At 43.1% G+C, this 15,330-nt stretch overlaps 1 protein-coding gene across 1 annotated transcript in view; it reads left to right on the top strand.

The window, feature by feature from the left end:
* DCBLD1 (discoidin, CUB and LCCL domain containing 1) overlaps nucleotides 1-15,330 on the top strand; it is a 233,564-nt gene that overhangs the window by 164,054 nt on the left and 54,180 nt on the right. The window contains exon 6 of the mRNA XM_078648486.1: nucleotides 2,025-2,158. Within this exon, the coding sequence (XP_078504612.1) occupies nucleotides 2,025-2,158 (134 nt within the window). The remainder of the gene's footprint in view (nucleotides 1-2,024; nucleotides 2,159-15,330) is intronic.

The raw sequence follows: 15,330 nt of genomic DNA, 5'->3' as shown, positions 1-15,330 counted from the left end.
ATAGGAAGCAAACAAATGAGTGACAGTAAAGCCAACCAATGTTAAGCAATGGGCGAGCTGTAAGCTCCCTGTAAGATCCTGGTAAGGCCACAATAGGTCTTTCGCAACCAGTCAGCTTCCACTGTCTGGGAGGAGATAACTGAAAAACGTCCAGAATCTCCAGAGAGCCACAATGCCACGCTGTGAAATAAACAGCAGACTCAATATCACCTGAAAGAATCAGTTACTGGTGCTTTGTAACATTGTTTTTGCCACTATGTTATAATTGGTATTTACTTAAAGCATTCAAATTGATTGACATATCCAGAGCTTTAAATGGGCCAGTACTAACAGGTACTGAGTAGCAGCACTTCTTATTTTTTTCCCTTGTGAGTACCGGAACTTCTCCAGGACTGAGGAGAGTACCGTTACTCACTAAGGCTTGTTGGGTTTTGGGTAAAATGGTCTTGTCAGTATGCACAGCATTTCTACTAGAGCGTACACTTTCATCACCATTTTCCAGTGAGGAGCCACTGCATTAAACATGGCTCATGACGTCATCGTAGATGTTGCAGTGTGGCAGGAAGGAAGAGATCCCTTAAAGGGAGCGGTTTCCAATGACGTTCTATTCCGCCTCCAAACGGAGAGGACCATACATATCCAGCGAAGCCCCACAAGGGCATAGAAGAGGACCTTCTTTGTCCCTTGCAGTTCCACAGCAGCCAGGCCGAGGACCCAGCTAGGAGGGCTGTTTTTAAGATTCTGCAAAGGCCTGCACATAATGCTTAAAAATAGGCATTTAGATAAACTTGCCAGTATTAATTTTTAAAATGATTTTTTTGTCTTTTTCTCTTTATTTATCAGTAAGGGATAGTTAATACAGTTCGAGCACAGATTTTTAAGTGCTTTCTTTATTTACAGTTTTTATTAGGGAAGGGAACAAAAAGACTTATAGAAAAGTCAGAAGATAATGGGCAGAGTAGTGAGATGAGAGAATGCGATCATTCTCCCAGGTGTCATGCAGAGGGTGTTTAAGCACGTGGAGGATACGGCATTGATCTACTGGCTCATGGTGAGGGAGGAGTCAAGTATAATGCAAAGGTTTTGGGCGTGGTCCGTGAGTGTGGGAGAGTTGCAGAGGACGGGAGGTCACCACGTGTCATCAGAGGGGGTGGATCCGAGAATGAGGACTTCCGTTTTCGCTGAGTTGAGCTAGCTTCAGGCAACTGCTTCTCATCCAGGAGGTGAAGTCCTTCATTCCTTCCTGGAAATTGTGTCTGGTGATTTCAGGTTCCTTGGTGAGGGAGAGAATGAGCTAGGTGTCGTTGGCCTAGGATACTATGCTGGGTCCGCATTTCTCTGAATAAGGTTGTGAGTGGAGCTATGTAGATGTTGAAGGGCGAGGGGCAGAGGGAGGATCCTCCAGGTACTCCACATCTGATCTCTGTGGGTTCAGAGAGGAAGGGCAGGAGTCTGATTCTTTGAGTTAGGGGAGCGAGGAAGGAGCATGTTCATGTTTGTGCGTGAGAGGGCAAGGTGAAGAGGAGGTGAACCAAGGCTGTCATGAAGCAGGAAATTATGTGAGGGTAAAGGCTGTCACTACAATGGAGATAATATGAGAGATATCAGAAAGGAGAAACATTATCCAATTTCACCCGATAAAATGATGTGTAGTGGAAAATGGGGTTAAAAGTCCAAAAAAGAGTACCCCTTCCAAATCTTAATAATGTCTAATTCACAAACTCATATTTTCAGAATTGAAACCTTTTCAATTCAGCCGAATCTCATTAAATGTTCGCCCCTTGCTCCACCTCCAAGCCATGACCCCTTGCGTCGCCCCCATCACAAACCCAGGAACCTAATTGGGTGAGTACCTGGACTTTTCCCACCCATTTAAAGCACTGCTTATATATGTTCATGTCCACACTAGTTTGGTGATATGATGCCTTCTAGGCAATGTGTTTCCTTAGATAAGTCTTTTTGATCCACGATGGACTTTTACTTGCCCCTAAATAGCTAAAGAGTTATGTCATATTGCTTTCCAGACCTCACTCTTGTGCAAAGCCGCCATCCACGCAGGGGTCATTGCAGACGAGCAGGGTGGACGGATCAACGTGACGCAGCACAAGGGGATTGGCCGATACGAGGGAGTCCTGGCCAACGGAATTACGTCTGTGGAGTAAGTAGCCAATTCCTCACTGCAAGCATTGAGCCGCTGGGGCAGAATCAACTGCGTTGGAACAGGTCTATAAACAGTGTAATTTGCTGCCTCTAATTAAAACATGTAGCCTTGCTTTAACCCAAACTCAGCTGTGAACAGCGAATAGTGATTTTGTAATGTACACCGTGGTTCTGTAAATAAAAATTGCCCTGGGTAGTCTAGTATAGCAACAGTTGTGTCGGCAGATGTCAGACATGTCCCACTTTTATTTTCCTTCACTTGGGCGAAAGGCAAATCAGGAGTTAAGAAAACGCAAATTTGCATGCGAAGGAGAGGGAATGCACTGCCACAGAAGCGAACCGTCATTATTGCTACCACGAAACAGTGGTCGGGCTGTGAAAGGTGTTTTGTAAACTGTGTTTGGTATGTCTGTGAGTGTCCTCTGCCACGACCTCCATCTATCTTTTCTTGCAGCATTAGAAAGCGCCATAAAAAAGACATACCAATACTCAATTGCATAACTGGAATTGTTAACTGGGCACTGTCTTTAATATGCGACAAGAAATAATCTGGTACAAAAGAAGGCTTATAGTAAAGTAGCTCTGGGCACTGTTCATCGCCAATTCCCCTTTACAAATATGTTAGAGTTTTTGTCCTCAAACAGTAGGTCTCACATATCTACACACAGGTGGTGAGAAAACCTGTGTTGTAGGTGGTGCTGAAAAAACCCTCCCAAGCATGCAACCAGTTGAAATTGAAAGAGATAATCCCATTAGCATCGCGAACACCATAGAAAAATATTCATTTATATATTGTGTAGAATTACATTATGTCACACATCTTGCGGGCACCTCAGAGCTCTTCGTTGTCGTTCCAGTACGTTGGAATTTGTGTGGCACAATTAGGATCGTAGTGGGTTGTGGGGAAATTCGGTCCAGAATGTAGGTCACACGCCTCACATTTGTTTACCCTGTCTGCATTAGCCTCTGCTACCAACGCAACATCTCACAGTACGTCTCCTTCACTTATAGGAGTTCAGCTGGCTGTTAGCGTGACATATTCATGGACGTCAATTCACCGAAATGCAAGGGGTAGCAGAAGTGACACCACACGCCCTTTGACCGCCACTTTCACTCACATGCACACAAATTCACACATATACACTCTCTCGCACATAAACTCACTCTCACCTGCAAGCACGCACACAACATGCATTTAAAGGCATTTTGTACTTACCTCAGCTGCCATGGAAGGGCATATTCCAGCTTATTGTACTCCATTTTTATGACACTATTAGTGAATAGTATATTTTATTTATTACTATTAAATTAGTTAATAGGATTGTATTGTTAAGTGTGGAACATCAGGAAGAGATGGTTGAAACCGTGATGAACTTCAGTGTCGCTGCGTTTTTATTGGAGTCTTCTGTGGTGAATGAATTGTATGTTGTTTGGCTGGGGTGTTCAGGTGTCTGTCTGCAGAATAGACAGCCTTAAGTAGTGCTAGGTAGTAAATTATTTTCTTCCTTTTGGATGGCTCTTTTTAGCCTTGTGTGTTCCATGGTAAAGATGGTTCCGATTTAGATGACCACTGCTTTTTTGGTGAATACGTCCCTGTGCCTTGTTTCAGTGCGGTTTAGTGGGTTGCAGAGTGTGTTGAGGTTTTTGAGCTGAGCTGTAGTTGCTGAAGACAATCATTTTTGAGACACTCATTCAAGAAGACTTTTAAGTAGTGCACCTCTTGCATTTGTATGATTAGGCTGGCCCTGATGGATGGTGTTTAGCTGGCAGTGTGTTCGGTCTGGTCCAGTTGTGTTCTTGAGTGGCATTTTAGTGAAGGCATGACCTTAAGGGCTAGCTTGAGAATGCTGCCTATGTCTTGGGATGGTTCAGAGAGGTTAAATAGGTTTATTTTGGAGAGGAGATCAAAGAGCTCTTTATTCATTTTCAAGGGTTGAGTGTAAGGACCAATGTATCCTGCTAGATCCAGTTACTTTGTGGCCCCCAGTAGTCCTATGTAATCCACTTTTGGCTGTGTGTCAATGGCCCCTAATCTAAGGGATACCCAAACTGCAAATATGGTGCTGTCCATGGCCACTTTTGGTGACTCCTGGGACGGGTAAGCCTCTAAACTGTCTTCCCAACCGTATTATCTGAAAGGGGTAACCGCTCAACCTCTTATATTGAGTTGTAGCTGGTGGAGGCATATTCATCATTTTGGGTTGCAGTGACTGTCTATATACATTTCTTCTGGAGACATCTGGTCACAGGAACCTTTTTTGTACTTATTTCTATGGCGAGTGATTGATTGGGGGTAGAAGCGGCACACTGGGAAAGATGCTGTCAGCCAATCCCATTCTTCTTTCCTAGGAGTGTGGAGTGGATGTTCCCCCAAAGCGACTGTGCTGGCATGTAGAGGAGCAGAACAAACTTGCCCGTGGCTAGAAATGGTCCAGCCTGAGTGGCAGGATTATTAAAAATGCACTATTTGTAATGGTGCGCTTCTCCACATCTGCCATCATAGCTCATTGAAAACTCTCACCTCAGCCAGATCTGTGTGGACGCTGCCCTGGTGGCTCCTACACATGGGGCTGACAATACCTGCTTCCTACAGTTTGGGGTTAAGTCTGTGGATCTGTCCTTGTGGTGATTTTGCTTGCAGTGCAAGCCCCTGCCACCTCAGGCGTCCGTAGACACTGATACAAACTGCCTAGATGCCCTTTCTACTCAGAATCTGAGATGGGCTGCACAAGATAAACACTACAAGCATAAGCGAGCTGGGTGTTGTTCCACTGGTGAGAACACTCCCTTTGTGCAACAGTCACTTATTTCATCTTTATATAAGCCCTCCACCTTACCCATCGGTCTCCATCTGATATGACGTTGAGCTTAAACCCATCACTAATCTTAGTGTCGACTGTTAGAATAGTATTGTCATTGAACCACATGTAGGGCCTCTAATGTTGCTTACTGTGCAGAGGTCCAGTATCTGACTGAGTGTGCACTGACCAAACTTGGATCACGCTGAAGGGTATGAGTGACCCTTGAGTGCGTTTGTTGCTCTTGAGGGCTCTCTGTACAAACCCAAAGAGCCCTCTTTTCTGGCAGTATATATCCATCCTTTTTTCTGAGTCAGTGTCCATAGTACCTTTGGTTCACATGACGTCCTTTGTAGAAGGTACACTGAAACGCGAAGTTTAAACTGCAAGACCAAAGCAGGTTACTCTTGTGGAAACTTGCAGGCAACGAGGTGCATATTCGTGTCTTATTGAAAGTGTTAGCTAACTGCTCTGCTGCATAATTTGTCTGTTGTAATAGTACCTGGGATTGTAGTAAGTAACCACAAGCAGTTCCTTAAAAAGCCATAGGATTGTGGCAGGTTGACTTAGTATTCAGAACCGCTCCTACCGGATAACATTAGTTCATTGTTTCCTTTGAGAGAAGACGTGAAAATGGGGCAGATCGGACCCCAGGGGCTGAGATATAGCCCCAGGAAGGTAGGCAAACTTTCATAAGTTGGGAGTGCTGAGAGATAAAGGGCATGAATTTTGAGTGTCCAGAATTTAGTTCTAAGCACATCGGACATACTATAGTATCGGTTATTATTCTTGTATATATATGATCATTATTTTTGGTTTGGTTATTATTCCTGTACATGATTATTGAATTTTGCTCCCCTTAAGTCATTATGCTCCATCGTCTAGCACATTCTTTGTTCACCCAGGTGAGATGTTCAACATTTGATTCAATGCCTTTTAGACTCCCCACTTGACTCTTGTTTCGATTATTGTTTTGCGTACTGGTTATTATTCCTGTATATGATTATGCTTTATATTTCGATACTTTCATTTATTTGCACCAATGTTGTTGTTAGGCTAGTGTGCTCCCCTTAAGTCATTATGCTCCATCGACTAGCACATTCTTCGTTCACCCAGGTGTATACATGATCTGTTAGATGTTCAACATTTGATTCAATGCCTTTTAGACTCCCCATTTGACTCTTGTTACGATTATTGTTTTGGGTACTGGTTATTATTCCTGTATATGATTATGGTACATACTCCCCTTATCTCTCTATGCTCCATCGCATAACCCATTCCTACTCGTGCACTCTGGTTATATTGAGCAGTTATGTTTGTTTGATTTCATTCAATGCCCATTAGATTCCCAATGTTAGACTAATGTTCTGATTTGTTACCTTTGCCTCAAATTGTAAAGCGCTCTGATATCCTTCGGGATCAAGTTCGCACTATATTAAACTTTATAAGTAAAAATAAAATAAATAATATTGTGGTCTGTGATTTATGGTCGGAGGTTATATTTTAAAGAGTATAGTGAGAGTCATTATTTTTAGTCGAATACCCTGCTTTAGGATAGCATTATGCTTCTTTTCCAGGAAATTGGATTGCCATCCTTGTAGTTAGTAAACACTTAATTCTGAAAAGCAGTGTGAATTGGGATCATCGTAATGACAGCTGTATGTTGACTGCAACTTGCACACATAGAGTTGTTACTTTGTATTCATTGCTGATGCTTTCTGTTTGTGTTGTGTGATTTTCTACTGTTTGGTTTACTTTCTACTGTGAATGTATTTTAAGGTATTTAATAGTAAAGTCTTGTGCTTTTCACCAGGTAGCAACTCTGACTGGACCTTCCATCTATATTGGGATTGTAAAAGCCGCCTCCTTTGTTGTACGCATTGACTGCTTGTTCAGGGTATATACTTTAGGGATTCAAGGAGGCTTTGGAGGTCAACTTTGTGCCTCAGAGCTGGTGTCCAGAATCCTGGGATCACATGCAGTCTCCCTTGTATACCTCTGGGGGGGGGGGTCCTACATACTGATGAATAGGGAAGCAAAGCCTTGAAATAGTAACCAGGATGGCGGCATTATAGAGAAAGATGTTTTGGCATGATAGGTGGTTGAAACTGAGGATTTTCTTGTTAAAGTATTGGCCCCAGCGGGAGGTGGGATTGGGTTGAACGTTGTTGTCTTGCCTTGGAGAGGAGAAAGTGAGAGGTGACCGGTGATGTTGTGCATCGATCTGAGTCTTCAAGTGAATTAGTGTTAATATGACTTTGTATTGCAGACTCGGGTCTGTTTGAGTCGTGTGTTTTTATTGTAATATAGATGCTTTCTTTTGGGAGTCTCTTTTGTCCTAGCAAGAATTGGAGCTTATTCAAATGGCCAATTTGTATTAATTTGTTGGCCCAAGTTCCCTTCTGTGATGGCCAGATGAATTCTCTTTCCCCGGGCCCCCTCCCTCCCAGAATAGTCTTCTTGTGAGTGTGTTGCCAGTAATTATCCCCACCTCATTATTTGAATTCTGTATATCTTCGGTTTATGATTGTGCTTTAGGAAACCCTTGCTTGTATCACCGACATCTTGAAGAATACCACCCGAGTTCTGTCCTGTCCATCAAACGGCTAGAAAAATAAATTCATCAGTCCACAAATACATATATTTCAAATTAGTGTTTTTCATCCATTTAGTAATTCTGAGCGTAAAATATTTTTCCAGAGAAGCTTTCACGTGGTTCATGCAGGCCCAAATGTTTTAGGGAGCATGGCACTCCGTAATGACAAGTTAAATGCGCTGTGGGGCGAATAGGACAGATCCCCCTTCACGCATGTTTATATGGTATGTAGGACAGAAGTGGCTCTATGTAGCCACTTGTGCCCTATGCATTTCCAGGCCTTTCCGGTCTTCATTAGGGGCTGGCTATTTGGTTTCTAATCCACAACCACTGGTATGTTTCATCTGCGGCTTCCGATTGTGCCTTAGTTAGCCCTATGAAGAAGATCGATAATCTTCCATTACTTCACGTCTTGAGATGCATTGGGCATAAGTGAATATTTAGGATCTTAACGTTTTGGGGACTGAATTTGGGCACAAAATGATGAAATAAAGGAACTGGATACTTCTAGTTACAGAGTTGACATTAATAGTGACTTGTCACTAACAAGAGAGTGCGACTTTGAGAGGGGACTAGATTGGCCACAGCATATACATATTGCATACGTCAAGCAATTTCTGGAACGAGCAAAGGCCAGCACTAATAAGCTACTAACGTGTACATACCATATACTAAGCAAGTTGGGCAGCCATACAGAATTTCATTTGAAGCATTAAAACAGGAAATTCCAGGGAGACGTAGATTTAATTATGTTTTAATGAATTCCCCCGCTTGCCCCCAGAACGTCTGTAATTTTTCAAATGATAAAAAGTAATGATTTATTAATTAGTACCAATTAGAAGCCTTTAGGCTCCTGATTAAAAGATTCCTCTGTGATTTGCTGTGTAGGCGCAGTTCATAACTAATTGCAAACCTGACACAATTAAAGGTACTTTTAAGTTTTTGTTTTTTTACTAACTTCAATAGGACCCTGTCACAAATTAGTGTTAGGTACAAGGTAAATTAAATCATCCTAAAAAAATGCCCACTACCAGTCAGAATCTTCCTATGGGGAACAAAGTGATAGGTATTGATTTGAGAAAGGTGCCCCCGTTTAATGAAATACAAGTGAAGCTGCCACTCTTGGTGCATATCGCAGGGCGGTAATCCTAGTAAAGGCAGATCTCCAAAGGAAAATGTTGTCATGTAAATAAAGGATCGTTTACAATGAAATAAACCGACATCTTGCAAGTTCCCGCTGAAGGGAATTCACTGTTCCCTGTATGATTCAGAGTCAGACCTCCACTTGAATTCCAGGAGGGCAGCAGTGGGTAGGTATTGTGCAACTAGTGTTCCTCCTCCATTCGTGTTTATTTTTTCTCTGGCTTGCTTTAGGACCTCTTTGTGTTTTAAAGCAGATACTTTTAGGAAAACCGAACCTCTTATGCATATGTTGCAATATTTGAGAAGACCATAGAGGAAGACTGAGAACCAAAAATATGCGAAATGTATTTCACGTTCCTTTACTTGTTTTGGAGTCAATAACGTTTTGAACCACAGAAGGCTTTAATATCTTAATTGTTAATAGAAAAAAATGAAGACTCCTGCCCAATTTGGGAAAGTTGTCGTGTAGGCATATGTTGTATCCATGAGTACCCTGAGCTCTGAATTCTTAAGTCAGATTGAACAATCGACCCCTAACCCCCGCTGCCCCCTTAACCGAAATCTGGAGATTGCAAATTGTCTGGTAATTGGGTTAGCAATCGGTTTTGTAATCTGAAACCGTGCAAACCTTTCCAGAACTCACCAAGGGATGTTGTGTTAATACTGCACACTTTGTTTCCACTTCTGGAACAAGTCCAGTGTGGGCTACAGCCTTTTTATTCCAGGGGGCATTTGCAGTAACGATCAAAGGAAGCCTCACCGAAATTTCCTGACTTGTTTAAAATATAGGAGAAATAATCGCCCACAATGATGGATTAAAACCTGTAATTTTCCGTATTTTACAGGAATACCTACATTACTACAACCATGTATTTCGGTTTCTACCGCAGGAAGGTGGAGTTAAGTTCTCCCTTAATTTAAATAGTGTGGGCTGTAGGGGACAAGGACAGTTGGATTCCATGCATGACGAATTCCTGCATGTATAAAACTAAGGGCCCTTTTTATCACTTTATATGGCGTTCCAGTAGAGCTGGTGTGGTAGCATGACTCCTTGCATTGTCTGCTGTGAGCATTTTACATATCTCCATTTCCATTTCATTAAGTCCACACATTGGAATTATTTTGCAGACTAGGCCTTGAAGGTCACCTTCCCTTGCACACTGCAGGTGGTTTCCATTAATTGATTGATGGTACTGTAACCTTTCCAAAAACGCAGCCTTAACCTCCGCGCATTCCAATAAACAGCTGCCATTTCGTAGCTGCAAACGTCCTTCTGTCTGGTTGGATCGGTCTATTTCGCCACGGGGGTCCCTCGTGCCCTAAGCTCATCAAACGCTCCGGCGGTGTATCGATCCCTTTAATGTCTACCCCAGAATGTGTTTGTTGTGATGTAAAGCGCTCCCCTCCTATCTCCGCAGACGTGACCTTGCCCTGTCTCACTCACTCAAAGCTCATTTGTCGCGCTCCGTTATCTGTGATTTGCAGTTTTTTGAGGTGAGTCTGTCGCCCGAGACTCATTTGCGCATTCATGGAGATATAATGGCCCCTGTCGAGAGTTATGGGTGAAGGAGGGAGAGAGGGCGTTCCTTCTGTTGTGCAGACCGCGAGCTGGAATTTGCACTTGCTTTTCTTTGTCAGAGATCAGACGTTTTTTATTTGGAAGAATAGAAAAAGGTAAATCGGAGGTTAATCTTAAAGGGGCCATCCATATTTAGAGAAAAAAACAGTTCTTTTTAACATGTCCTACCACATCTTTAGCAATCCCCAGCAATAAGCATTATTTGATGATGTCATCTGCGGGTTGAGATGTATTGTGACATCGTTCAGTGGGGGGCCCTTTTAAGAAACCAGTTCAGTATTTCGAAACTTGTTTATAAAAAATAAAATATAAATTCACAACTCTTGGCTTACTCCTCTATTCGGACGAAACGCATCATTCAGTTTTTTTTTTCTAATCTTGAAAACATTCCAGGAGTATTTGTGGGAATCTGTCACAGCTTTTGTACTCGCATGCATAGGTGTCTAATGTAGTTGTGTCAATGAAGCAGGTTTACAGTTATGCACGTGTAAATGCATTGGGTCATTTCTTAAACTTTCCTGGTGTTTTTCACTGGAGAATATCCTTCCCCTACACCAAAACGAATTTTATGGGTGGCCCCTAATCCCATTTTGCAGAGGGACTTACTCCTGCCCTTGAGAGGATTAGTTCTTCGGCAGTATTCCGGGTGGGAAGGTGCCTTGCAAAGGGTCGTGAATACCCACAGAATCCTAGCTCTGTGAGTGTCCCTCGGCTCTTCAAGTCATCCCTGCCCAGTGACACCCACTCCCCGCCTCTTACAGGAGTTTTGCTCACATGTACAATTGTGCTGTATGCTTCAGTTAATAAGCTTACAAGTGTAAAATGGCCTGTTTTCTTTGAGTAAACATGCTTTTTTTTTTTATTCCCAGCGTGACATTAAGCTCATAAAAATGATGTTTTTGGATCTGAGTTCAGCTTGGGTGCGCAGGTGGATTAGCCAGGCCCTGAATGTTGAGCCACATTCTGTTTTCACTTTTCGCAAGAGTTCTTCATTTAGGAAATGTTTGTGGGCTTGGACAGAAATGAGGCCGATAATTAAGAAGGCTTAAGTATTTAATTTTGGAAAATGTGGATGCGTGCACTGTGTGGGCAGGGAGGATGACTACAACTAGTGTTTTATTGTTTATGCAAGCTCCTCCCGCTCAAGGGTTCCTTCTTAAAATGCGCAACCCCGCTTTTGACATAACAATTGAATGGTTCTTGTCCTTGTCTACGCGGTTCCTCTTAAATGTCCCTTTCCTGGTTTGTGTTGTTGGGCCAAGTATCACTCCTATATCACTCCTATCATTTTGTTACATTGTCGTGTGCTCAGATCAGTTTCCCTCCTGAGCCCCCAGTCCAGTTTCCTTTCGGCAATAGTCTCCCATTCTTGCCAGAGTTCCACCCTTGTACATGCCACCCACCATTACAGGCCTAGTGACACAGTAGCAGCTGAATGGCAATATGTGACACCTTCAGTCAGTCATGTGTTTTTTTTTGCCAACAAACATTGCTTTCTGGAACTTATAATTTCACTTTTAATAATCAGAGGTGGGTCAAAAGTCCTAGCATGCAAAACGATGTTGTCTACGATGCTAGGGCTCATTTAAGGTGTCACATATAGGGTCACTTAGCAGATATATCACCCATGTATAGTGAGAGGAAATGTATGGGTGATCATACCAGTAAATATATTTAGGACTATTAAAAAAAAGATGAAAATGGCAGAACCTTACAACATGTATCATTCATCTGGAGTGAAGTTATTGAATATGTCCCCTAAACATGAGTTAAATTCCCATTTCAAATGTTTTGCGTTACAGTGCGTGGGGTCAGAAAAACAAGTGCTGCTGATCTAACTGTTGCTAAGTGAAAATTGCATTGCTACTATGGATGAAGTATTTCTCCACCAGCATTCCGAACACTGGTTTGCTACTTCTACCTGCTACTTTTTTACCTCTTTAGTGGCAGCCATCCATGCTGCCTTTCTCGGGGCAGGCTCATGATCCGATGGGATCCCTCCTTTGTTGATTGGTCCTTGTGTTCACCCATTCCTGCTCCACTCCTCGTCAAGCTCCCCAAGCATTAATGTCTTTCCTAAAGACGAGATGTCACAGGACATATAACTTTTTTAATACTACATAACTAATTTTCATCCAACATCCCTTTCCTGCAATATTGTATTTGATTCTTCTCCATTCTGCTCAGTAAAGCCATCTTACCCATGTGGCCTTCAACTCTATATACTATTCCACCCCATTATTTTTCTTGCAAAGTTCTCCTCCATGAATCATTCAACATCATGTATCGGTTCTCTTCCTACAGTGTTCAAATTGACATACCATTTCTCTCCATGTAATGTTCTACACCTTGAAATATTCCTCTGGATTCCAAAATCCAACAGATTGACTGTTTAATTCAATTCCTCTTTATGTAACATTCAACACTGTATACCACTTCTCTCATATTACATTCCACTCCATATTATATTTGACTCTACTCTTTAGTATTACACTGCATGCTCCATTATATTCCGGGATACATTTTTTTCTGCAACCAACTTTCTTCTCATGAAATATTTCTCTCAATTTACCCGTAATCTCTGCATAATCCTCCTCTCTATATATCCTTCCGATATGCAATATTCTCTGTGTGCAATATGCATTCATATAGTGAATTATGTCATAATAGCGCCTTAAAGCCTACTGCAGATGGTGATACCAGTTGTTAAAGGGCCTGAGCTGCAGGCAAGGGCCTATAATGAAGGGGCGGGCCTTTTACAACTGGTATGTTCGAAGGGCTGTAGGGCTATTAAAACATTCCACCCACTAAGAGCAGAATGTGATACATTTAAAAGTGAGAAAGAGAAAAACAAACAATGGACTGTTTGAGCAGAAGGCCTATATGAGCCATTATAAGCCCGTAGCTACTCCATTGTCTTTAATGGAGTCAGTGGCGTAGCTTGGGGGGGGGGGGCACCCCAGGCGGCACAGGTTTTGGGGCGGCAGGCGGCCCCCCTTACCCCTCTCTTACTTGCGGCTGTAAGAATCGACATTAAGCCCCCCCCCAGCCCCTGCTCTTACGTGCGGCCGCATGAAGCACCAGCATCTCCCCCGCTCTTCGATTAGGCCGTGGGTAGCAGATGCAGTGGCCGCCACGGGCGGCCTAAAGCCTAGCTACGCCACTGAATGGAGTGCCGAACATTCAAATGCTTTAATAGATCTTAAACCCCAATCAGACGTCAAACACAGACATTCTGGAATGCCTATTTTTGGTGATAGAGCTGCAGGACTGGGTAAAGAGTATTGTGCTTTTCTCTACACTTAGATAGCCCATTTAGCATCCTTGAGTTAACATTCTGTTCCTTGCACCTTTCGGCATCTCGCACCATTTTGTACCTCACGTCGACCCTCTCCAGGAACTATTCTGCTCCTGCACCGTTCCTCTCGTGCAACTTTGGCCTCTGTGCAGCATTTTACATTAACATTCTACTCCTATCACATTTTGTTCTGTACAACATTTGTGTACAGTCTAAGCAACTTGGCTACTGAGACCTGCAGAATGTCAAGTGTGTGGCATTTCTTTAGTGCAAACCTCACCAGAATGCAGGAATGCTGGACAGGGTCAGAGAGCAGCATGAGGTCAACAAGTGATAGGACAGGTGGCTGGTTTGTGGATGTTTATGCGGAGTGACGTGATGATCTCTAAAGGGTGAGTCCAACTCTTTCCTGAATTGTAGTAGCGTTGGGGCAACCAGTTGTTCCACATCCTGGGCGCATGGAATAAAAAAGACCCGCTGCCTTAAAAAAAAAATGGAACACTTCTTAGTCTGCAGAATACAAGTATTTCTACAGCGGGTGCCTCTGCCCACTCACAGAGGGTGCCCTGACCCAATTGGGTATCATGCCAGTTTCCTAACATACAGATTGCTCCGTTTGTTAATATTCATACTCAGGGCTTTAAGTGGGATGAAGAAACGGGGGGGGGGGGGTCTCTCAAAGGGGCGTGGCCAGTGTAAATGGGGGCGTGGCTTTAAAAACACCTATGCTAAAAATCTGTGGTTAGCATAGTGTACCACCCCGATTGTATTTTGCTGTTTGTGTCATTGCATCTAGATATGCAATACAACAAGTAATATCATACCTACAACAAGTAAGGACTATTGGCTTTGTCAATCGTTATTAGTTGCATAAGATAAATAAGCTGCAACTATGGCTTGTTACATATAATATTGAAAAAGCTTCCAATTAAAGCCCTGGTGACCCTACCACAATGTTGCTGCTCTTGCGTTTCAAGAAATAGAAGGGAAATCCACAGCGAAAATGACTCTTTAAAGGATTTCCCTTCCCCCACAACGCTCACCTGGCATGAGTCATGCCGTAACTTCTCCACTAGTGAGAAGTGAGCAGTGTGGGCAGCGCACATCGATGTGCCTGTTGTCTCGAAACGGGTCTCTATCGGGCTGTTTTGCGCCCTGGCACTTTTTTCCGGACTGCAGTGACAGCAAACTGCTGTCACTGCAGTCGGGGAAAAAAACAGACCGCCTGTCCCAGAGCTCAAAACAGAGCCCGATAGAGACCCGTTTCGAGGCCCCCTTTAAAAAAGTGCCGGTGCTCAGACCCCTTGAACCCCGGCCCACTTAAAGCCCTGTTCATACTTATAAATTGAGGGGCGAACGATAAAGGTTCCGCTCTCATTGAAGCCTTCCCGGAGTTTGGGCATATTCTGGTCAAGGGCTAGTACTGATTTGGGTAATAATAACCATTGAATTTATAGTGTTGTTTAACTGCAAGACCATGATTAAAATGGTGCACACACGAAGCTTGTGCCCAAACGATCACACACCCAGCGTTTATAAATGTTTATTGGTGGCAGGGTTAAGATATATATTTTTTTTTTACTCGATGGCCTCTGTAATCTTTACTGTAACTGTAGCTCTCACTGTCACCTAATGATGCGACGACACAACAATGTCTCGTGACAGCCCAAGCGGCAGGTTAGTTAGTAAGCAAGCCCATAGCGGGCTAGTTTTCTCCCCAGTCACCAGCCCTGGGTGCAAACTCCCATCTCCCCGG

Source organism: Lissotriton helveticus, chromosome 6, assembly GCF_964261635.1.
Source record: "Lissotriton helveticus chromosome 6, aLisHel1.1, whole genome shotgun sequence".
Lineage (NCBI taxonomy): Eukaryota > Metazoa > Chordata > Amphibia > Caudata > Salamandridae > Lissotriton > Lissotriton helveticus.
The sequence above is the reverse complement of the archived record's forward strand: the minus strand, read 5'-3'. Positions and strand labels throughout refer to the sequence as shown.